Source organism: Ptychodera flava (genome assembly GCF_041260155.1).
Source record: "Ptychodera flava strain L36383 chromosome 3 unlocalized genomic scaffold, AS_Pfla_20210202 Scaffold_25__1_contigs__length_14229661_pilon, whole genome shotgun sequence".
In the NCBI taxonomy this organism is placed as follows: domain Eukaryota; kingdom Metazoa; phylum Hemichordata; class Enteropneusta; family Ptychoderidae; genus Ptychodera; species Ptychodera flava.
Window position 1 is genome coordinate 4,437,447 of NW_027248279.1, and position 25,321 is coordinate 4,462,767.

The following is a 25,321-nucleotide window of genomic DNA, read 5'->3' on the forward strand; positions in this document are numbered from 1 at the left end:
TCTCTCACACAGCTGACAGAGTGATACTTTTCCAGCTTGATCAAAAAGTGCAGAGTCGGCAGGTAACAACAGACTATCTGCTACGAATAATGAGCATTGATAGCTCTACAATCTTGAAACATCTTTGTCGTGATGTAATAGGAGTGAGAGTGGAAATAACGGAGCAGATACGCCATATACTTTCATCAAAGCAAGAGATCCTTGCTTTGTTGGGGATACAGGCATTCCTGTTGACTGATGTACAGCAAGCGGTACTACGTGAAGAAGGTAAGGTTATCACTGTCAAACCTGATAATCCGATAGCTATAGAAATATGTTTAGCTGAGGATACAGATTAGAATTCTTACTGATTACAGAAAACATCATTATGTTCAATAATTCCACAAAAATAAGAGTATTTCTCTTTCTGAACAGCCTTTGGAACACAATCCGAATACATGGCAACACAATAACTCCAATAACTGCTACACACAATAGTTTAGTTGTCAGGGGATTGTTGCTTTTTGATATCAGTCACTCAAAAGCTGGTCGCTTTTGTGATTTGTGCTTTATGGATTTAGAGCAAACAGGTAGACAGGGTGATCGGCTAACCCAAGTACAAGTTCTGAAAGGGCAGCTACATAAAGCTATGAGTGAGAAGTCTCAGTTAGAAACACAGCATCGGGAACAATTTAGGGAATTATATCAGGCTAATAAAGAGGTCAAGCAGCTGGGAGAGCATTTGGGCAAAGAAGTAGAAGATAAGAAAAAGGCAGAGAAACAATTAGAACAAGTGAAGAAAGACAAAGAATTGCTTCAGAATGAGTTTGACAGCAAGGTCAAAGTTCTTAAATCTCAGCTGCATGATGCCACTCAAGAAAAATCTGTAGTTGTAGAACGATATCAGGAAAGGATTAAAGAGTTAGAGATTGCTAACAAACTAGCAGCAGGAAAAGTTAGTGAAATAAAATTACTTACACAGGAGATAGATGAGTTAGAAACAAAGCTTCAAGAAAGTAGTGATTTGATAAGTAAAAGGGAGGAACAGCTATTAGATGCACAGAATAGGGCATCAGAGAGTAATACATTGAAAGATGAACTAGATAGGGCTAGAGAGGAAAAGGATAAGATGCAGAAGGAATTAGACAGTGCTAAGGAACAAAAACGTGATGCACTGGAGAAAGATGATGACCCTCTGGTAGAAGGTGAAAAGACAGAAAAGACAGATGCAAAGATGAAAGGTAAGATTGAAATCATTGAAGTTGAAATGTCTCTGAAGCTATGGCTAACAGTTGGTGAAAGTACACATTTTAGCATTTAAGAATGTGAATTTCTGTGGGTAACTCTATGGGCTTTCTGTTTGTGAAGCAAAATATATCACTCATAATGTACCACCAAAGTTCAGTGAATTTGACACAACAGAAATGTTCACACATTTCTTACAACCAGATGCAATGCATGTAAAAGTGTACTGCACCAAACTCAAAATGACCGACCAACCATTCATCCATCTGTCCATCCATCCATCAACCCACCCATCAATCCAGTCAACCAACCAATGAAATTCTGGAACAATAACTTGTATGTATGTATATACTTTATTCAGTACTTTAGGCCACCAAAAAGAAACAGTATCAGTCGCCTTATGTGACAATGAAAGCACATTTTCTTCTCTGTCAACATTCTATTTTGTTACAAGACTTTCACGCTTTTGAAATGAGTAAAAGAGATATTTTCCAAGATTCTCCAGTACGTTTTGGTTTTTTGATTGCATAAGTAGCAAAAATTTCCATTCACTTACAGGTGTATAATAAAATCTATTAATAAAGAGAGAGAGAGAGAGAGAGAGAGAGAGAGAGAGAGAGAGAGAGAGAGTGTTGATTGACCGGTAAAGCTCAATCATGACTGCGTTGATCAAACATAATTTTAACCAGTATTCTTCAGCGAGAAGATATGATTTGTTTTTGTAGAAAAGAAGTCTGAAGGCATGCTCAGTAAACTTAGAAGACGCATAACTGGTGGCAAGAAGAAATCTCCTGAAACTTCACCTTCAGGTAAAGTTTGCTTACAATTGACTTGGTACAAGCTGCACTCAGGCTGGTTGACACATTTCTAAAATTGATAATCTAAAAGAGTATTTTAACACACCTAACATATTTTCATCTCAGTCACTGCATAAATTTACACATTTTACAACATTTGGTTTTTAGATATTCTATTTCAGCTCCAACACAGATAGAAACACTTGCATTGAGTCCATAGTCTACAATAACATTCTACATGGCTGAAATTTGCTTTTAAATCTTGAATTTTGATTTATTTTGTTAAAATATAACTGAAGTCCATACACCTATAGCCATCTCAACTTTCCATGTCTGTCATTCAAAAGGCATTACGTTCCATAGTGTGTTCTTAATATATTTGTTTTGTAATGATACTATTTACTCTCTTGCAATAAAGAAAACAAGAGCGATATTTCAGAGTACATTCTACACACTAAAACGATGAGCTCATACCAATAACAAAGAATGTCAATGATCAATTTTTTGATGTGCAGTCTTAATGGGACCTCACTGAAACTAGATACTTTAACCTCTGAGATGCTGTAATGCATCATATGGAGAAATTTAATATCTTGCTATTGCATACAGCTTGAAAAAAGGAAAGACATTGATTTTCTGTTAACAATTGTATTTCATTATCAACATCTAGCCATTTGAGGAATAACAGCTGTGAAAATGTACCTTCCTTGAAATCTGCATCATCAGAACTGAAATCAAGAGCCTATTGAAAACTGTCAAAAACGGATTGCATAAAAAAATCTTCTTCACTTGCTCGATCTCTTGTTAATACTCTTCTGACTATTTTTTGTTCACTTGTTTAGACTACTTTATCGTTTCCATTGTCATTTGTAGTACTCCTTATTGTTAACATCCTTTCACCATTTTCTGGAGACTTTTCTATTCAGATGCTAGCTTACTTTTTTCTCAACTATATAGCACAGGGCCTATAGAGCTTGCTGAGAGTAGGTGCTGTAAGTCTCTTTCATTATCATCACATGATTGGCTATTATACCGGTACTTTTGTGGCTTTCACATGTTACGTTTATTCTCATATCAATGCACAAGAGCCTTTATAGAACATACGGTATGGCATGAAGGTTTGCAGTATCGGTATATTATTGCCTGTCATACCAGTTTGCTTAATTACATTTGTTCAGATCCATTGTCTTCTTCAGCAAACTTGTTAATATTCAATGTATGAACCACTTTGTCATCGACAGGCAATTAACATGTCTCAAATTGCTGTGTTTTTCATCTGGATCCATCCTGTTTTGAAACTATCTGAACTTATTTCAAAATTTACATCGGTTCCTTTCGGTGATTTCTTACATCATTAAACATCATTGAACAAAACCATTGGTTTTGGACTTTGGCACTATACCACGTTGATTAATTATTCAATTGCCAATGCATATGCATCAGTATTCATTAGCACCAAAGGAACAAAATACATACATAGCCATGCAAGTAATTGACTGGACTTTACAAATAAATATTTTCTGACAATTGGAATTTTTTGGTCACACTTTATCCATATTACAATACAAACTCTTAACTGTCCAAACTGGATTTGTTTCTGTTACAGTCTTTCAGCATCCATCTATTTTCTACATTTCTAAAATTATTGTTCTCTAAAGCAGCGCCTGATGTTAATAGCCAAATGTACTAAGAACAATGTTAATTGTTTCGTGTCAATTTCCTCTGCCATCAACAGACCAAGCTGCTTCTACAAAAGCTGAATTATCAGGGTCTACTGCTGGTTCTGAGACAGGCATGAGTACATCTGGTGCTGAACCAAAGCCTATTGGTGGTACAGAATATATTGGTCGGAACAATCCACTTAGTGGTAAACATGGAGGTGAGTGCAGGATACCTTAAGATGGTGGTTGACTTGCAATTGAGAACCAATGTATCCATTATGGTTCACATAAAGTTCTCTTCTTACCAGTGATACAGAATGCTGCAAAATAAAATACAAGTTTATACATTAAATAAGTAATACCATTTGTTGAAGTTCCAAGACAAAAACTTGACCTTTTTAAGGAAACAATTCTCTGGTGGTAAATAAGTTCAGAACCCCCATAAATTGTACATTTTCTAAAAGCCTAGATATGGGGAAAGATTTTGGTAACCATGATGTCACCATTGTTTACATAACTATCACATGACAGGTAATTTGCATAACCTTTCAAAAATCGGGTTTCCCTATGTTTTGTCTCAATATTTCAAAATATCTGACCAAAAATTGCTGAAATGCCAGCTGTCACAAAGCTCTTCCAAAGTGTGTCTCAGATTTTTCATATCTTGCTTAGTTTTTGGACCACAATTTTAAAGAAATCAAGTAGGGTTAAATTCCGATTTTTGAAAGGTTATGCAAATTGCCTGCAAACAATGGCAACACTTTGGCAATCAAAATGTTCCCCTATATTTAGGATTTCGAAAAATATATAATTTACAGGGGTTCTGAGCTTATTAAACCACCAGAGAATTGTTTGCTTAAAAAGGTCAATTTCTTGTCTTGGACCTTAAATCAAAGAAAGGTGATAATATGACAGAACCCTTTGACCTGTGAGTGCAAGCGCGCTGTACTAGCGGTATTTGCACGAGTGCTGCGGTGTATTTGGAGGCAGTCCTTTCAGGAGCTTCGCAACACTCGTGCAAATACCGCTAGTATGGTACGCTTGCACTCACAGGTTATGGGGTTCTGTTATTATTACATATGTTATATCTTTTATTTGCATCATTCAGCCAGAGAATCGAAGATTAGTCATGCGTACTACTTGTGTGTCAAATCCTTTTACGCGACTTCATAAGCTTCAGCACGACCCTGCGGAATTATATAACATTGACACCACTGTAATGAGGCATCAAATCAGCTTTCACTTTTCATTGGTCAACGCCACCACACCCTCTATTTCGATTAGCTAAACTATTGTTTACTTGTTGGTATTGCACTGCAGTGACAAATACTAGAGTACGTGTGCGGTTCGATGCAAGTAAACTGTGATACATATGTAATAATGGCCTGTATAACATAGATAAAATATTATACAATAATGAAAAAGTACTGTAAATTTGTACATAAATGGTTTACATTTAGTGGGTATATGTTTTGGAATGAAAAAAAATCTGTCACTATGGCAAATGCATCTTTGAAGCTTAAGAAACGTAAGTGACAGTAGTCTTGATAGATTAACGAATATGAGCTTTTGCCATCTTATAAAGTAAAATGAATCATGTTAGATATTTGGCAAATAATTTATATTATTTCAAGTTCAGTGTGCAGCAAAGAATTACATAAGGCACACTGCATTGCAAGATATCACTAGGTACTGGGTTATTTCTAAGATGGCAAAAATCAACGCTAATTTTAATAACTTGTTCAATGCAAATGAGTTAATAATCCGTGTATTCAGAGTCATTCCCCTCTAACCTCTGACCTCCATCAAAATGTTTTGCTGTCTGTTTGAAATGAAGCCATATAAATGTTAATTCATCACATTTGTGAAATTAACAATTACCATAGACAAGCCAGTGCATTCAGTTTTGATAGATTGTGAGTGTAAGAATTGCTACAATTGCAATATGAGCTGGCTCATATATTGAATAAGATACCTATAACTATACAGTAATCAAAGTAATTCCAAGGTCGTGGCATATTTAATCCTTGAAGGTTGCAGCATTGTTTGTCTTGCTGCCTTGTCAAGGGTATGTTACCAGGATGGTATTCATGGTTGACATGGGAAATGAAAGCACTCTAACGTAGCTTGCGGGTAACGCGAATATTCGTATTGCGCATCGTATCTGCGCACGCGTACGAACGATCTTTACGCGAGCTTTCTTTCCGGAAGTAGTCTTTTTGTTGCGATAAAGCATACAATTACTTTGCAGTGCGACTTTCAAATCTGGTTTGTCAAAACAGTTCACACCAAGATAGCAAACTGTGTAACAGGCCCGTTTTAAGCGTGACAAATGTGGGATTATTTGCAGTATTTAAGTGAACTAAACTTTATTTAATACCTATTAAAAAAGTTTCGAATATATCAAACTAAACAGGGATCTGTCACTAGAGGGATCTGTCACCATTTTGTATTAAAAATGCCCATATCTTAAAAAATTGTGCGGTGACCCCCATTTTTTTCGTTTGATTCGAAATCTATATATTGTTGGGCTTAATTTACGAGAGTTTAAAGAAAACGTAGATTTCAGATCATGACATTTGTAATGAAAATATCAAAATTTGGCCAAACTTTGCTCTTTTTATAAAAGCACTATTCATGGAAACGTTGATATATTTTCTGATATTTTTAAAAGTAGACCACAAAACTAATATATTACAATGCGGGGACTTGTGTTGTATAAAATCTGTCAAATTGTTTTTACTTTATTTCAGTTTTATTATTCAATAACATTAGTTAATCGAATAATACAATATTTTAACCAATTTCAGCTAGATGTTTTAGCGGGACAATATAGAGGGCGCCATATCTCCAAAATTTGCATGCGGACCATATTTTTTTATTTTGCTATTTAACATATCTACCCCAGCTTGACATCTGTACAAAGTTTCAGTGTTTTCACATCACTGTACACAGCAGTGTTCTCACATCACTGTACACAGCAGCAGTGTTCTCACATCACTGTGCACAACATTGTTCTCACATCACTGTACACAACAGTGTTCTCACATCACTGTACACAGCAGTGTTCTCACATCACTGTGCACAGCGGTGTTCTCACATCACTGTACACAGCGGTGTTCTCACATCACTGTACAAAGCAGTGTTCTCACATCACTGTACACAGCAGTGTTCTCACATCACTGTGCACAGCGGTGTTCTCACATCACTGTACACAGCGGTGTTCTCACATCACTGTACACAGCAGTGTTCTCACATCACTGTACACAGCAGTGTTCTCACATCACTGTACAATGCGTGTTCTCACATCACTGTACACAGCAGTGTTCTCAAATCACTGTGCACAGCTGTGTTTTCACATCACTGTACACACCAGTGTTCTCACATCACTGTACTGGTAGTACACATGCAGGTGTGTTCTCAGATCACTGTGCACAGCGGTGTTCTCACAGTGTTCTCACATCACTGTACACAGCAGTGTTCTCACATCACTGTACACAGCAGTGTTCTCACATCACCGTACACAGCAGTGTTCTCACAGTGTTCTCACATCACTGTACACAGCAGTGCACATGTTCTCACATCACTGTACACAGCAGTGTTTCTCACATCACTGTACACAGCAGTGTTCTCACATCACTGTGCCAGCGGTGTTCTCACAGCGGTGTTTTCACATCACTGTACACAGCAGTGTTCTCACATCACTGTACACAGCAGTGTTCTCACATCACTGTACACAGCAGTGTTCTCACATCACTGTGCACAGCTGTGTTTTCACATCACTGTACACAGCAGTGTTCTCACATCACTGTACACAGCAGCAGTGTTCTCACATCACTGTGCACAGCAGTGTTCTCACATCACTGTACACAGCAGTGTTCTCACATCACTGTACACAGCAGTGTTCTCACATCACTGTGCACAGCAGTGTTCTCACATCACTGTACACAGCGGTGTTCTCACATCACTGTACAAAGCAGTGTTCTCACATCACTGTACGCAGCGGTGTTCTCACATCACTGTACACAGCAGTGTTCTCACATCACTGTACACAGCGGTGTTCTCACATCACTGTACACAGCAGTGTTCTCACATCACTGTACACAGCAGTGTTCTCACATCACTGTACACAGCAGTGTTCTCAAATCACTGTACACAGCAGTGTTCTCACATCACAGCGGTGTTCTCACATCACTGTACACAGAGGTGTTCTCACATCACTGTAAACAGCAGTGTTCTCACATCACTGTACACAGAGTCACACTAATTGAAATGGCTGCCAGTGAGAGTGTGTGAAAGTATAGAAAGTAAACTTAACTGAATGTGCACACTTACCTTCTAACAATAGAGTCCTTTTCAATTGTCACTTGGTTCTGTCTTCTATCTTTACATACATCACTCCTTTACCAAACTTTGAAGGGAACTGAAAGTAAAAAAATCAAATGATATATCAGATCTCGAAAATGATCGTAAATTCAACTTCATAATTTTACTTTCTTTGATGAACACACTTATCATACACAATGCTACATAGAAAGTAGAATAATTTATAGAAGTCTAAATATAGTCAAGTGACACTGCTGCTCAAATAGTCAAATAATTTATACAAGCAAACTGTACAATGTCTATATACAGTAAGATCACTGTAATAGCCATGTGACAAAACACTGCAGTCTTTCCTTGAATAAGGAAGATTATCTGCTGTCTAAAGATGAATTATATGTTACAATGAACAGGATACATGTTCAGAAAATAATCACAGAGAAGTGATAAGATGTTTTACAACTAATCACATACATAAAAAGATTTGTGTCAAATTTAATGACAATGAAATCAATCCATTTTCAGCGACTGTTACATATGATTGATGAGGATGGAAACCAGTCATTTTACAAACCACCGTACCTGGTCTGTGTTTATTCTCAATTACAGATGAAAAATAATACAAACCAATCATGTATTGCCTAGAGATGGGAGTGATTTAACAAGCTAGGTCACTCAAAATTGCACAAAACATAAGAAATGCCAAAAACAAGATCTGAATAGTATCACCATGGTTACTTACCATACATGTATAATACTGCACTCGATGGCCCACTTGGTTCCTCATGGTGAAAAGTTGTTTACAATTTTGTTCCATTTCTGTTGAAATAAAAGAATTCAAGTATCTGGATAAACTGACATTTACAAATTGAATAGTTACGGTACTTATAGCAGCATAGCTATTATTTGAACTGGAATGGCAATATCGGGTACCTGGTATGCTTGACTCTGCACTTTGGATACATGTACGATATACATGTACATGAAGAAAACTTACACCTGTGTAGAACAATCTCAAAAGTTACTGAGTGTCTGAAAGATTAGTTGATCAACATCACCATAGTAACAGCAGAGATGCGGATCTTTCCTAAAGTTACTAAAATAAAACTCTGGAAAGCAAGGTACACTAAGCAACTTAAGAAACCCAACAAGCAACACAACAATAGAACACAAATTGCGTAGTTTGCATGATTTGCATACCCTTGGGAGGTTAGCAATGTTGGCTGAAAAACCGACATCCATATTTTTTGTTTGGATGATTTGCTTCATGTTCACACAGTGGTGTGTCATCCAGAACAATCTTTGACATATTATGACATACCCATGCATGACATGGTCAGCCATAGGTACCTGTCTAATCTAATTGATTGTATGTGCTTTCTTTAGCAACCATATACCAGTATTGCAAACAGTAAAGGAATAGCAAGTCTCATAAACTGCAAAACATTTTTGAAATTGAAAACCACTATATGTACTATTTATTGTGTACTTTCCAGGGCTGATCAGAGAGTCAGGTAATAGCTTGACCTTTGACCCATACAAAACATGCACTCTATTTGCTTTTACAAGGACATGACAAGTTGCTGGATGACTTGTCTTGTAAACCTGTAACAGTCATTTCACCTGACTGTGTTGCTGCTGAATTGGCTATCGTGTTCCTAGCAATGAGTTAAATATCTTGTGTATAAGTCCGCCATCAGAAATTAAATCAAGTTTATTTTCAACTGTTTCTTTGCCTTCCTCATTTAACAAGTCATCGTTGATGACACAGTCCCCACTTGTTAATGGGTACTTTGATTACAGGTCCTCAGAGAGGATAGAGTCCTCGTTATTAGGTCTGTGATAAAAATACTTTGATACAGATGGCACTCAATGGCCAAGAATGACCTACATACAAAAAAGACCTACATATGTATGACATAGGTTAATGTCCTTGTACCAACTTTGAATAAAATCGTTTGAGATATGCCTGAGTATTATGGCTCTGTACATGAAAAAATCGTAACAAAATGGCCGCACGGCAGCCATATTGGATCGTATCACATAACAAATTGACATGCATATGTATGACAGTAGTCAATCTCCTCGTACCAACTTTGAATAAATTCGCTTGATACATGTCTGAGTATTACGGCTCTGTACATGAAAACATCGTAATAAAATGGCTGCCTAGCGGCCTATTGGATCGTATCACAAACCAAATAGACGTACATATGTATGACATAGGTCAATGTCCTTGTACCAACTTGGAATAAAATCGGTTGAGATATGCCTGAGTTTTGGCTCTATACATGAAAAATTGTAATAAAATGGCCGCCAGGCGGCCATATTGGATCGTATCACAAAACAAATAGACTTGCATATCTATGACATTGGTCAATGTCCTTGTACCAACTTTGAATAAAATTGGTTGAAACATGTCTGAGTTATGGCTCTGTACATGAAAAAATTGTAATAAAATGGCCGCCTGGCGGCCATATTGGATCGTATCACAAAACAAATTGACATGCATATCTATGACATTGGTCAATGTCCTTGTACAACTTTGAAAATAGCGCCAATGGCACTTGATCACAACTGGCACATTGTAAAACTACTCTATCTCTGGGTGCACCTGTACATTAAATACTAAATGGGTAGGTGCTGCGGCTGTGGAGTTTTTGCAGCACACACACCCGCACAATCATATCATATACATACAGACAAACTCAAAGACAGGCAATCTCAAACCTATAAGAAGAGTTTTCACAGGCGCATATACTCTTGGCCATATGGAGTTTGAATGGGTTAGCTCTACATACTGACATAGAGGAGAGGTTGTTGATTGTGCCTGCACTTCAAATGTTAAAGAATAGCCACCTGGTATTTGTAGCTGACAGCTGGGGAAAAGTGACACGGGACAAGTATGGATTTTAACTGTAAACAAATTTTATTCAATATATAAACACTGAACAATCAAGCAGGCAATATATTGTAAATGGTTGTTGATGGTAGAAATGTAATGAGTGAATAAAATATACTGTAATGGTAGTAAGTGTAAAGTAAATATCGAAGCTAAATAAAATACTAACAAAAATGCAAATGTACTCTGATTGTAATGGAAAATGATTATAAAAACTGTAGAGTAATCCAAGGGTTAAGTAATCTAAGCGGCTAAAGTCATCACGCTAAGCAAACTTGCGGCAAATGTAAGGATATGCAAATGATGATAAAGTTACAAACTGTAGATACATTGAAAGGGGAAGTTCACCAAGGATGATTTTACATATGTTCAGGAAGTTTCATTTTAGGGCTTCATCAAGTCCATGTAATTTGAAACATGGAAAAAAGCTTCAAGCTTGGGAGCTTGCAACATATGATATGGAAAGGACCATCTTCTGGTGTGTATGGCATTGTCCAGTCACCCAGGCTCAAACCAGGCTGTGCGTATTTACATAACTATTGTTGATACTGAGTATCCTTGCATAAACGATGAATCCCTATAATAAATTGTCCACTGTCAAATTTCTCACTTGTTAGTAGTAAACAGCAGCACAGAATCTGACAGTGGACAGTTCATCATAAGTGATTCATTGTTTGCAAAGGATACTCAGTCTCAACAATAGTTATGTAAATATCCACAGCCTGGTTGATCATAGGTGAGTGGACAATGCCATACCAATCGGAAGATGGCTCTTCCATATTATGTGATGGAAGCTCCAAGCCTGGAGCTTTTTGCCATGATTCAAATTACATGGAGTTGATGAAGCCCTAAAACCGAAGTTACTGTATTATTTATTGGTTTTTGTAAAAACTTGTGTGAGTTATAAATGGCAAAATAGCTTTTGCGAGGTGACTGATCACAAAGGTATATATTTGACCCCTTTTGATGCCATAATGCCATGGATTTATGAAGACAGTGTGTGGTAGGTCATCGAACATGAGCAGGTCATTAACAAATTTATCATTCAGTTTTAAATCTGTAATGATGGAAATATATAGTTCATCTCCTGGGTGCAGAATTTTATCTAAATCCCGGGTGCAGATTTTATCTAAATCTGCTCTTGTCATAAGGTGCCTCTGTAATGACATACAAAGGGAAATTAATGCATTGCATGTGCACTGTTTGCCTCTGGATCCAATACTAAATTGTGTACTTCCTTGATGTGTACTACCACGTACCAGAATTTAATATAGTTTAAAATGGTTGTTGCTGCTATCAACTACACTTTGCTGTTATTATTATTTAATACTGCTAACATATGTACTTCTATTGTCTCCATTTTTATCTGGACACAAATTACTTTGTTGGTTAACATGGTACAAGTTACTTTGTTCACCCTTGTTGGTTACATCAGTTACATGTTTGTTGGTACTATTACTTTGTTGGTTGTTACAGGTGTCACTTTCAAGTGTACTTTCTTTGGTTACATTTAAATTATGACATAGGTTACTTTGATTTACATGATACAGGTTACTATGTTTGCTTTTCTTGACTGTACTTTTATCTGTCATATCATGTGTAATATGTTGAGCCACAATGTTACTTGTATTTTCATTGGTTACATTGCACAAGGTCCATTCATGGTCTTTTGATGTAGCAAACTTTGTAGCTTGAGCACTATCCTGTAGAGAGACAAGAAAAAAATTATTCAGTTTATAATAATCAATAAGCATTCAACAATGAAAGTGTACAATTATACTTGTAATCATTAAATAGACATTACATCTATAAATGTACAAAACAGTGAAAAATTATGGAAAAAACATCTAAAGAAATATATATCTGATTCAGCAAAACATGACCATTAAAGTGCTTGACATTTACACTTATCAAATGAAAAGTTAAACCACAATGATGAATATTCCTTTCAAATTCAAAAATTTTTCAAACACTTTATGATCTCAAGTGTAGCAACAGCTTTCTCGGCATTCAGGAGTTCCTAATTTTACGGATCACAATGTTTTGTATGTTGTTCATGATAGTTTTTACATAGTTTTTAGAAATATTTGTTTAGTTTTTATTACATTAATTATCTGTGTTTTTATGACATTAAAGGGATAGAAATATTTTCATTTCTGGTGGTAAACTTTTGCCACAAGAAATAATTAGGTGGCAATTCTAAAAATCTGGTAGCAATATGAATTATTACTGGTAGCAATATGAATATATTACGACAGATACAGAATACTTCTGCAGCATTCAGTCAGTGTTCACAGTATGACAACTTATCATACATATACACTACAAGCTCCTCAAGTTATGTGCCACATTTATGCAGTCTTTAAGTCATGACGCAAATTTTGTTAGCCACACAAATACAAATTTTCCATGCAGAAGAAAGCATTCGGTAGCATAGTGGCAGTGTAGATACAAGTATTGTGGTGTTGTGTCATAGTTGTGATCAAGCAGGCTCAATAACATCTTCAGCATAAGTATTTTTCTTGAGACAAAAAGGGTTAGGCCAAAATCCTTTAAACAAGACACAATGATATTGTTCAATTCAAATGTTTTAAGAGTAATAATAGTTTTAATGATAATGATAACATTGTAGCCCAGGAACATTTTCATTTGATATTTTGATATGATCAAGAAATGTCTGGTGATGTTCACTATTACATCATTAAAATGGAGGAATCTGCTGAAATATTAAAATCATTCAGAATCACATCATTTCTTGCAAAAGTTAAAGCAGTTTGAAATAGTCCAAATGGATAATTTTAATTGTTTTACTTTTGAATTGTTGCTTTGATGTTAAGTAACCATGCAAAAATTGCAGCTCTAAAAAAACATTTGAAATGGATATGCTTACTGCAACTACTGTTGACAATTTCCCTTTGCCATAACTGTTAATAAAATTTAATTTAAAACTGTCAGTCAAGCTAAATGCCATTTAGTTGGAAAGCACCAAGAAATTATACCTATTACCATAAGATTGTACCTATTGGACCTCCCTAGGTGGTTTCTTTTGAACCATAATTGTGTACTTAAGGGGTCACATAAGATGACCCAGATTTGACCTTTCAGAAAACCTCAAGTTTTTCTCCTTTTTCCTTGTATTATGACTCTGTTTGTGAAAGTTTCCTTTGAAATAATGGTTTTTACTATCAAACTGACTAATTGCAGGCCAAATTTTGATAAAAGCAAGGTAGGTAAAACTTGGACTAAAAGGACGACCGGTACCGGGACTAGAGGCAAAGCCAAGCCCAGCCTCAGTCAGTGTATTCCATGGTCGTTACTAGTACGTCCATGATGTATTGTAGCACAGTATCGAACAGCAACAATGTTTGCTTCACGTACCAGGGAATTTGTAACTTTGTAGAAAGGAGAGTAAAGTGTTTCAATACATTGCAACTTTGTAGGAAGGAGGGTAAATTGTTTCAACACCTTACAACATTTTATTATAGCTATAGTTTTCTGTTGGGGAGGCATCGTGACATGATTTCATGAGAAGAAAAACATATAGTATGCAAAGACGTCAATATTTTGCCATTTGTAATTAAAGTGTATACGTTGTCTACACGTCACCCACGGTCCCTATCAAGCCGCAACTCAAAGTGATAAGTTTCTCTTGCATAGTATCAATATCATTTTGATGAGGCGGCCTGCAGAAGGAGACTTCAGCATGTAGCATTTCACTGAAAACAGCCCTTTGAGAGAATGGTTACACTCAACGCAACATTTACGCATGGTCCCTCTGTGATTTATGCAAATAAACTTAAAACTATTCACGACCACAACCTCACCTATCGCTCTCATCCAATCGTGACGTCATATATATAACAACAATCATGCCCCACACTCTTCTCTATCGCACAATACACGAACAAAATGTCACCAAGCTTCTTTCCAATATAAATAATGATAATTTATACCATACCTTTGTCTTGACCTACGGTAGTGTCTTCTGTTCTTGATTTCGATATCAAAGCCAAGAGTCCTTTGTTCTCTCACTGAACGGGTTGCTCACACCATACACGTTTTTGATCCACATGCACACACAAAAAGAAGTTCCGTAATAGCCCATTCCGGCCATTTTCAAACCACACTGTTGTCAGTGGGGTAAACAATATTCGCAACAATCACATTTCCAGGCTAATAGACTATGTTTTACGAAATCACACGTTCTTATCACAAAATAAAACTATCTTTGTCTTTAAATCAATGCGCCAGTAAACAGGTCCAGCAGCTAGTTATGTCATCAAGTCGGGTAATAAATGTTAAGGGTCTTAACAAAAGTGAGAAATCTAAAACATTAAATATGTTGTTTTTTATCAATTTTATCACCAAAAGTTCATGAAAATCTCTGATACTCTGAATCAGCCATCCTGCATATTTCTAACATTCATCAAACCCTCATTTCTGTTCCACAACTCATAAAACAGTCCACAATGCAGGATTGGTGTACATTCCAAAACTAAATATATGAAATACCCCAAAAAAAAATTAATTAAAAAGGGGGTTAGAAATTTCCCAAAACTATCTAACCGCCGCTCCGTTTGGCTCCATTTTTCCGAATTGGAACCTTGAAACCAGTCTGAATATCTGTACCAAATATCAACGCAGTCTGTTCAGCAGTTTTTGACTTTTTGTCGTTTACGGAAATGGACGACATCAAACACCGGTTGAAACCACCTCTATATCACAACTTCCAGTTGTGATAATAAAATCGGTTGAGACATGCCTGAGTTATGGCTCTGTACATGAAAAAATCGTAATAAAATGGCCGCCTGGCGGCCATATTGGATCGTATCACAAAACAAATCGACGTGCATATCTATGACATTGGTCAATGTCCTTGTACCAACTTTGAATAAAATCGGTTGAAACATGTCAGAGTTATGGCTCTGTACATGAAAAAATCATAATAAAATGGCCGCCAGGCGGCCATATTGGATCGTATCACAAAACAAATAGACTTGCATATCTATGACATTGGTCAATGTCCTTGTACCAACTTTCAATAAAGTCTGTTGAAACATGCCTGAGTAATGGCTCTGTACATGAAAAAATTGTAATAAAATGGCCGCCAGGCGGCCATATTGGATCGTATCACAAAACAAATAGACTTGCATATCTATGACATTGGTCAATGTCCTTGTACCAACTTTGAATAAATTGGTTGAAACATGTCTGAGTTATGGCTCTGTACATGAAAAAATCGTAATAAAATGGCCGCCTGGCCGCCATATTGGATCGTATCACAAAACAAATCGACATGCATATCTATGACACTGGTCAATGTCCTTGTACCAACTTTGAATAAAATCGGTTGAAACATGTCTGAGTTATGGCTCTGTACATGAAAATATCGTAATAAAATGGCCGCCTGGCGGCCATATTGGATTGTGTCAGAAAACAAATTGACGTGCATCTGTATGACATATGAAGTAATCCTTGTACCAAGTTTGAATGAAATCGCTCCGGGCATCTCTGAGATATCTGCGTGAACGGACGGACGGACGCACGCACGGACATGACCAAACCTATAAGTCCCCCCGGACGGTGTCCGTGGGGACTAACAACCATGGTGACCTGTGCAGAGGGAATCTGGTTTGAAAGGCCAGCAGCTGTAACTTATGATGATATTTTGATTAATTTTGTTTTAATGTTAACTGCAGTTTCTTGTGCTATACCAAATTTGCTATGGAACACGTTTAGCATGGTGTAGAACATGTAGAACATATTTTGGTAGTGTTAGGCTTGTCAACTGAACCTGTACTGCTACACATACCTGCATGTTGACTTTCATTGTTGACAAGTGAATTCTTATATGGAGTAAGGCAAAGCTATGACACAGAGAAAAACGTTTTGGCAGGAGTCACAGCACTTTATCAAGGCATCATAGCAGCCTATCAGACAATTTCAGTCACAGGTTTGATTTGTGACCTCAAGGGAGGGCAACATGTTACCAAGGAAACACTTACTACCAAAGTGGGGATGCATGGTGTCATAGCAGGCTGGAAGAAAGCACAAACCCCTTGTGGAATCATACCGCACATTGGCAATGTGGTACAATGGTCCCTGTGGATCCACATCAGCAACCCCATAGAACTTTATTGAGCTATTAACAATTTAACAGCAATTGAAATTCCAGTGGAAAATATGACAATCTCTAATATAGTGTGGTAGCTCCCTTGTTTGTTTGTTTTGGGTGTATTTTATAGGGGTATTAATGGTGGTGGGTAAGAGGGAATTTGTCAGTTGTGAACATCAGTGTGACGGGAGTTAAAATGGCTACTGTGCCGATGATGAGGAGGAAGTTAGCACTGCAGGTGGCTGATGGGTGATGATCCAACTACATGTAGGTACCAGCTAGATTGGTTGTCAAGCAAGTACAATATGTATGTCATGGCATGCATGTGAGTATGAGGTGGATGTGGCTTTCATCGGTGTACCGGTAGAGTTGAAGTGCTACTGTAGTATTGGGGTGATATGAGACCACAGAAGAATACATGTAGCTTACACAATGTAGTAGACATGGCCAAGGTCTCTGTGACCTCAATTCATCCAAAGAAGTTTGCTATCGGCAAATTACAAAACATTGACAGCCAGGACAAAAACTACGGTATATGATGCTCCATGATGTGACTGCAGTGTGACAGTGAGTGTCTGTAAAATGTCAAACAAACATAGAAAAGAGTAATTAACCCTCTAGGTGCCATGAAAGTGTTCAAAAATTATGAAATAATGAACTCGCAAAGAAGTGATTACAAAATTTCAGATTAGTCTTTGTAAATTTATTCATGGTATCAAAAATAATTTGGTTATACAAAAAAATTTGATCTTTAATAAAATTTAAATAGCTCCTTATTTCTGTGACAATATTTTAGAGCAATTCAATTCAGCCTGTTTGCAAGCTGACATGATTTTCATGACAATTGTCCCAAGGAGATGTTTAACTACAGTGCAACAACTTTATGATGAAATCAGATGTCTCTTTGAGAATGCAAAACAGTCTCCTTGATGATCACAATACAAAACCACTCACATGACAGTACAGTGTTGTCAGAAAGTGTTAAATGTATCAGACGGGGACGTCCAAACAAGCAGTGAAAATAAAAGACTTCAAGCATTATGTGTCATTGTGAGGAAAATTAAGGGACAACATTTGTAAAGCTGTACTTTTTTCAGCATTTTGTTCTGTGTCATAATTTACATTTTCTTGTTCTGCCTCTGCGCCCACTTTAACCCTTTTCCTGCCAAGTCCATATTTCACCACCAGGTCAAGATGGTTAAAATTAATGAACACAACGTATTCCATATGATGTATTTTAACATAATACTGTACATTTGAAGGCTGTTGAAAACATAATACTGTAAAGTTGATTTTTGGGGACAAAAGATGCTATAACATACCAAGCCAAAGTGGGTGAAAATACGTCATGTTTTGGCTCAATACCACTTTTTACTGACTGGCAGGAAAAGGGTTAAAGCCTATCACTCACTGAGCAAACTCTATCTTTATTGCATTTATAATATGCCTAATTGTTGTTAATGTAGTAAGTGCCTTGAAACTGAAAGACTTAAACTTTTACTCAAACTTTCCTCAATGATCTTTCAACCATTCTCTTTCAAAATCAAAAATCAAAATTTGGGTTCACCGTGCAAAATTTGGTACTAGAGAAACAAAGTACCAAAGATTTACCATTATTTGACATTCAAAATGGCCGAAATCCTTGTGTTCAATCTTTGGAGATAAATAAAATTTGCTAATTTTGAAAATCTAAGCTAATGATAAGTCATCAATATCAATGTGGATACAGGGATTGTCACAAGCTGAACACTATTTATTTCTAAATATTCTATTTTTCCAGCCCCTTTCAGCCGTACAGATCAAATATCACCTTAGAAATCAATGGTCTTTGAGTCAGACTATTCTAGTGAATGGGTGGAGAGATGTGACCATGAAACAAGATAACAAACAACAAATACTGTAAAATTATCAAAAGTATAAGCTATAGTGTAACATTAATTCTAACATTTCATTGGCAACTGTGGATAAATTCAATGAAAACAAAATTTGGTGTTTGTGTCTTTTTCAGTTGCATGCTGGATACTGTCAATTGAGAATTCATTGTCATGAAATTATAAAATATGATGCCCACAATAGAAGTTCACTTGTTGCCACTGTTGTGTTGCAAGAAAACATTGAGAAACAGTATCTTTTGTATGGTAACCAAAATGTTCCCCTATATCTAGGCTTTCAGAAAATGTATAATTTACAGGGGTTCTGTCAGCTTATTAACCACCAGAGAACTGTTAGCTTAACCCTTTCACCACCATGGTTTAGCCCAAACCCATTGCTATCAATAGTGATTGTGGACCTGTTTACAGGGAATTGGGGGTGAACAGGTTAAAAAGGTCAATTTCTTGTCTGGGAACCTTAAGTAGTTTACTACTTTTGAACTCATACATTTACATGGCCTCTAGATATAGAAAACAACTGAAAAAAAGTATTTCAACAAACTCTTCAAAAAGTGCCAAAATACAAAATAAAGTGTACCTTCAAAATTATATGTCAACTTCTGGACCACTAGAATGATCGGTTTGGTAAGATAAGTGAACAGCAAACAACATAGCATTTTTTGCAAAATATTTGCTCTCTACTCTCAGAATTTTTGAGGTGGAAAGCAGAGGACAATTAGCATAATTTTTAAATTGTCAAGAATGATTAACTTCAAAAATCAAGGAGAAAATAACTTATTTTACCCTTGTTTGTGTTATTTTTGATAAATTATTCATATTTTTATTTTAATCTGTTTTAATAACATTATCAGGATAAATGTTGAAGTAAGTAGAGTTACAATTTGCCCCTAACCTTTAGGTGCAATAATATGACATTTTATGACACCTAAACATTGATTTCAGCTTTGAGTCTTGTGGTGCAGTTAAGAGTTGAATTTATTTAGACCTAAATATTTAAGAAACTTATTGCTACTGCATTTCAGGTTTGGTAACATTAAAAAATTGGGGTTTTTTTACTGCACCAGAGAAATTTCCATGTCAGCAGAAAATTTTCACATCAATACTTTCCTTGGTAAAAGAAAATAAACTTACCTTCAGCTCCTGTGAATAAATATTGACTTTTGACCTCTTCTTTACTCAACAGGTCAAAAATGGACATTGCAGATATTGGGCAGTTGGGATTCTGGTACAGAGCCAGGACAGTTTAATGCACCACGTGGTTTGGCATGGCATGGATATCAGCTTGTTATCTGTGACACAGAAAACCATCGCATACAAATACTCAATAAGAATAAGGTGGTCATAGAAATTATCAGATTTGATGGTCAGTTTGACAAAGAATTCAGGCCATGGGATGTGGCCATAACCCCTGATGGTCACTTCTTTATCGCTGACATCGGTAATAACCAAATAATTATTTGTGACCAAAATAAAAAAATTATTCAAATTATTCCCCAAAGTGCAGACATTGAGGTTAGGAGCATTACTGTAATGGCAGCATTTATTTTTGTCACTGACAGCAAAGGTAAAAGTTTGATCAAATACAACATCAAAGATGGAAAACTTGTTGCAAGAGTCAGTGATCAATTCAGTAATCCACACTCTGTAATGGCTACTAGCAACAACCATCTCTTAGTGTCAGATACAGACAAACATGTCATTCATGTTTTAGATTCTGATTTGAATTTTCTGAATTCATATCACAATGATAGGTTAAAGTCTCCACAAGGCTTGGATGTCGATTCACACGGCAATATTTATATTTGTACTAAAGAGTCAGAGTGGAGTTGTGGCATTGTAAAACTGAGATCTGATGGACAATTGGATTGTGTATTATTTGAAGGTGGATTGTATTACCCAGAGTTCATTGCAGTCAATGATGACATCACAACAACAATTGCTGTCACAGGGCGGTGGCCGTTGTCGTATCCGTCCAACCACCAAATCAGAGTATTCTCTGTATCAACATAGATATGCATTACAATCTCATCAAAATATCACCATTTTTAACACATTTTTCACATCCTACACCCCAAGTTTGGACTAAAAATCTCTTGTCCTCAACTCGACACAGAACTTCATGTGCATCCGGATCAGAATTGTGAAAATTTTGGTGAAAAATTCAGGAATTTTTTGAAAATGCATTGAAAGCAATGGACGGTCTGCATCGGTGACGTCATCGATTGTTTTGTTGACTTCAAGTAAAGTAGGTCAGTAGGTTTTCTCCATTTTTCTCAAATCCAGAAATATTAGACATCAAGTGTGGGCTAAAATTTCTTGTTCACAACTCGATGGACACGTTTATGGTGGTTGAAAACCAAGTTTTAAAATTTGAGTGAAAAATTTCTGACATTTTCATAAATGCATTGATTGCAATGAGCAGTTTGAATTGGTGACGTCACTGGAATGCCAAAGTAAAGTTGGTCATGATAAGAATTTCTCAATTTTTGGTAGAATTACAAAATTTAGACATCAAGTGTGGGCTAAAATTTTATTGTGTATGAGTCGCTAGACTTGTCTATAGTGACCAGAATCCATGATGAGAATTTTTTGTGAACAAAATATGAGTAACTTTTGATGAATCATAATGAATGAATGAAAACAATCAATTGATTCTTGAAAATGCAGTGTTTTAAAATTCAATCATTAAAATTCTCAAAATGGTTTTCGGACTAAAAGTTGATTTCCATACTTTGTATGAATTGAAAGGTTACATCGAAAACAAAATCGGCGATTTTATAATTTTCCAAACTCACAACAATGGAATATTTTGATGAGATTGTGTATTGGACTGTCCTGACAAACCATCAGATCTCAATTACACCAGAGACAAACGACCGGTACGGTTCATTTGTCAGTGAAATGTACTTGTAAACTATTACCTGTATATCCTGTGATAACTCCTGCATAATATGCATCAGATATTCCCATCCAATGTCGATGGTATACTCCAAATTAATACGTTTATATACAGAGACAGAGCGAACAATGGCTGGCAAGAGTGCCCGGCCATTGCTGCGACTTGAGTGTTGTGGTGTTGTTTACGATTTTGTCACAGCGTCCTCTATGGTGTAAATCGACAAGAGCTAACATTCGTTTAAAAGAGGGCGCCATAACAAGCGGCAATACCATGGTATAAAGCATTCCCGGCCGCCCGCAGCAGACCCATGACAGTACCCCCCTAGTCACAGGAAGCTTGGCCAAAACTTTCAATTTAAGTGATGGGAAATGCCATATTTGTGGCCAAGAAGAAACACTGGAACACATCTTATTTGAGTGTAAATATGTTAAAGAAATCTGGCAGAAATGTATTTCTTTCTTTGTCAGAAACCACAACTTTGATAATAATATCAATATCAAAAGATTAGCGATTGCAGGAATCGAAAATGATAATAATGCAACATCTGACATTATTTACTGTATTACTTCCTTTGTAAAATATACAGTTGGAATATTCGAAATTCAGTTACTCTTGATGGATTAAAGTTTCCCTTCAATCCTATGTCATGCAATTGAAATGTCATCTCTCCTCATGGATGAATACATTGTATTTCATTTATAAGATGATGAACAAAACTGAGGATTTTATCACAAAGTTTTCAAGCCTTGTAAGACTCGAAGGAGAAGAATGCATCCTGAATGCATTCATATGATAATCTTTGTAATCAAACAGCTAATTATTTGTTTTTTTCACACAAGAGGCATTGTAATTTTAACGCATTCACAGTTATGTAGATTTGTTTTATTGTGACTATGTTGAAATAAATTTATCTTTTTCAAAAAAAAAAAAAAAAAAAAAGGTATAAAGCATTCATATGATGATCTTTGCAATTAAACAGCTAATTATTTGGGTTTTTTTGTCTTCAGACAAGACGCATTGTAATTTTAATGCATAAACAGTTATGTAGATTTGTTTTATTTGTGACTATGTGGAAATAAATTTATCTTTTTCCAAAATAAAAAGGTATAAAGCTGTTGACAACGGAACCGTAGCTTGAATCTTTGTGTAGTTAATTATGGTAAAAACGGTGCATTTTCTAGCTTCCCGACTTTAAGAAATGAAGTTTAGGAAGACTTCGGAAAGTACATCTTGTTTGACAAAGGTTGAAATAGTTGTAAACTTAATATAGCTGCATACATATATCTCAATATTTTCGTACAGAGGTACTTTTTCGTTCAAGGTCTGAGTATTTTAAATGACGATGTTTTTAATATTTCTGCAGATTTATAGTGAAGTCAGCAAGGTTTTACAATGTATCGCTGTTACGTGACTACATTCACATTAAATAGTTAGAGATTACTTAAGCAATAATGGACGAAAGCAGAGTGCAAAATTTGCTTTGGTTCATTATTGGCGGGGGTACATTATTGCTATTATTTTATAGTTTTAGTGTTTCCAGTGAATTTCAAGATGTAGAAAAACATCCTGGGCGAAAATGCTTAATAATCGGATACATTATCTCTGATGGTATGACTTCACAAATTTCACGGATATTGACAAAGCTATAATATTATGAAAGTTACAATTTACATATTTAACCTTTTTAAGTACGTATCATTTCATAGCCGTCTGTCGATAAAGTTTCAGTTTGTAATTTTAGTTTTAATCATTGTACAGAGAAATCAAGATGACTTGGCAAAAGTCTCTTTCATGACAAATACTTCTTGTATAAATAGAGGGCGAAATTACAGCACAGTAAGATAGGTTTCTGTGAACACTAGTTGATAGTCACATTCTATGATTGAAAAGAATGCTTATCGTCATGATGCATAATTTTCATACAAAAGCATTAATGTAAATTTTTCTTCAGTTGAAGTTCTATTTCTTTTGAGTTTTGAAATCACAGTTCTTGGCATTCTATTATCGCCAGAAGTTTTGAAGACATTCTGTTAATTTTTCAAATTCCCTTCTTCCAAATCTTTATTAACGTATCTGTATATTACCAAAAAGTTATGTGTTGACCTTGTTTTAGAAATGAAAATTTATTTGTCTGTAAAATTGTGTACAATCAATAATCTTTAAAGTAAAGTAGTCTTGTATTTGATAGCTTGTAAACATGTAACGATTGAGGATCTGTGCAATGTTTCATTACACATGTTAAAGACTCGTTTAATACAAAAAGACACTTTAAATCCAAAAGTTAGATTACATGCACATACAAGTCGAACACACAAATGAAGCAGGAAATATACATATTTTTCTTTAAATATATCAGTGTATTTTTCAAAAAACTATCAGTCGAACACTACCGATATTCAAATAGTAGCAAATATTTAACCACATCCGTTCTTATCAAGTGTACCGGTAGAATATATTTTTGTTAATAAAATTGAGATTTATTACAAAATACCAGAAGATAATGCGTTGTGTTGTTAAAATTTGATTTCCGACAAAACACGTTATTTGTGATTGACGTGAACAGAGAGAGAGAGAGAGAGAGAGAGAGAGAGAGAGAGAGAGAGAGAGAGAGCTAAAACACTTTTTTCTCAGTGAGAGAGAGTACTCTTATTCTCAAGGTTTGCAACCATTGAAAATGAAAAGCTAAATCTACAAATGTAGTTCATCGACTTTGACATAACGTGTTATAGTATGAATGCATGGCTTTTTAATACTTTATCTGGGTTGGAAATGTATCGTCTAGTTAGATTGGTCTTCTCCAATCATCAATAATAGATTTTGAATTTTTACTTATTGAAAACTTTGATGAGTTTCCCAATCACACATCATTGATAAGCAGCCGGCAATTTCATAATACTTGATCAAATTTTTAAAAAATTGTACAACTTTTGTAATTCTTGAATAGTATGTCTTGCATCATCATGGTGTACTTGCTACGACCCCTGCAAACAATGGTTGCCAGTAGTTAAGTTACCGGTGAAAGATGCCTATATACGATGGTGTAAACCAATCAAATCGCTACAGGTGCAGTTCTCGGTGTATGACGATGAATATTTGGGGGTAATACCTAAAACTGCGATCAAAATGATTTCCGGAAAAAAGTCACGATTTTTTTCCCCGAGAAACACAGAATTTCTTATAACGAAAGCTATGTTGCTAAATTTTAAAGCTTTCGTTCGGTTGTCAACTCTTACCAAAACACAATATTCCTGAATACTAAACGTATTCTATGTGTAAGGCTAATAATAATTTGCAGATAAATTTTTAATAATGTTCCTTTCAATTGCTACGTACGCTATTTATTTCAATTTTCCCTGTAAACAAGCCAAAGTATTGAAACTAATAATAAATGCATAATACTCTCGTACTCCTCATGTTTATAAATCATTTGAAAAATAGTTGGAGATAATTTAGCTTAAAATACTATTCACACAAGCAAAATTTCTCAACACTTTGTTTCAAAAGTATT

At 35.8% G+C, this 25,321-nt stretch overlaps 2 protein-coding genes and 1 long non-coding RNA gene across 5 annotated transcripts in view; 1 reads left to right on the forward strand and 2 right to left on the reverse strand.

Moving 5' to 3' along the window:
• The window catches only part of LOC139125649 (uncharacterized), a 176,630-nt gene that overhangs the window by 56,841 nt on the left and 94,468 nt on the right, over window positions 1-25,321 (reverse strand). Inside the window, exons 1-5 of one of the 3 annotated variants that reach the window (XR_011550313.1) lie at window positions 21,836-21,971; window positions 20,046-20,203; window positions 17,452-17,597; window positions 8,748-8,824; window positions 8,018-8,105 (exon numbers count right to left, since the gene is read on the reverse strand). This is a non-coding gene — a long non-coding RNA (uncharacterized lncRNA). Of the gene's footprint in view, window positions 1-8,017; window positions 8,106-8,747; window positions 8,825-17,451; window positions 17,598-20,045; window positions 20,204-21,835; window positions 21,972-25,321 lie in introns of those variants that run through there. The other 2 variants (XR_011550315.1, XR_011550314.1) reach the window with 2 other exon arrangements.
• The window catches only part of LOC139125644 (coiled-coil domain-containing protein 191-like), a 218,719-nt gene that overhangs the window by 47,655 nt on the left and 145,743 nt on the right, over window positions 1-25,321 (reverse strand). The window lies entirely within an intron of this gene.
• LOC139125639 (golgin subfamily A member 6-like protein 2) lies at window positions 4-21,185 on the forward strand. The gene is made up of 5 exons (XM_070691736.1): window positions 4-267; window positions 415-1,220; window positions 1,950-2,033; window positions 3,757-3,900; window positions 20,098-21,185. Exons 2-5 carry the CDS (start codon window positions 551-553, stop codon window positions 20,922-20,924), a joined length of 1,725 nt encoding a protein of 574 aa, XP_070547837.1. The 5' UTR covers window positions 4-267; window positions 415-550; the 3' UTR covers window positions 20,925-21,185.

What these genes read in the sequence shown, in the direction of transcription:
- LOC139125639 (XM_070691736.1), top strand. Translation starts at nt 551, where the DNA reads ATGGATTTAGAGCAAACAGGTAGACAGGGTGATCGGCTAACCCAAGTA. An exon ending in GACAGATGCAAAGATGAAAG is followed by an intron (nt 1,221 to 1,949) that starts GTAAGATTGAAA and finishes TTGTTTTTGTAG; the next exon opens with AAAAGAAGTCTGAAGGCATG. An exon ending in ACTTAGTGGTAAACATGGAG is followed by an intron (nt 3,901 to 20,097) that starts GTGAGTGCAGGA and finishes TTTACTCAACAG; the next exon opens with GTCAAAAATGGACATTGCAG.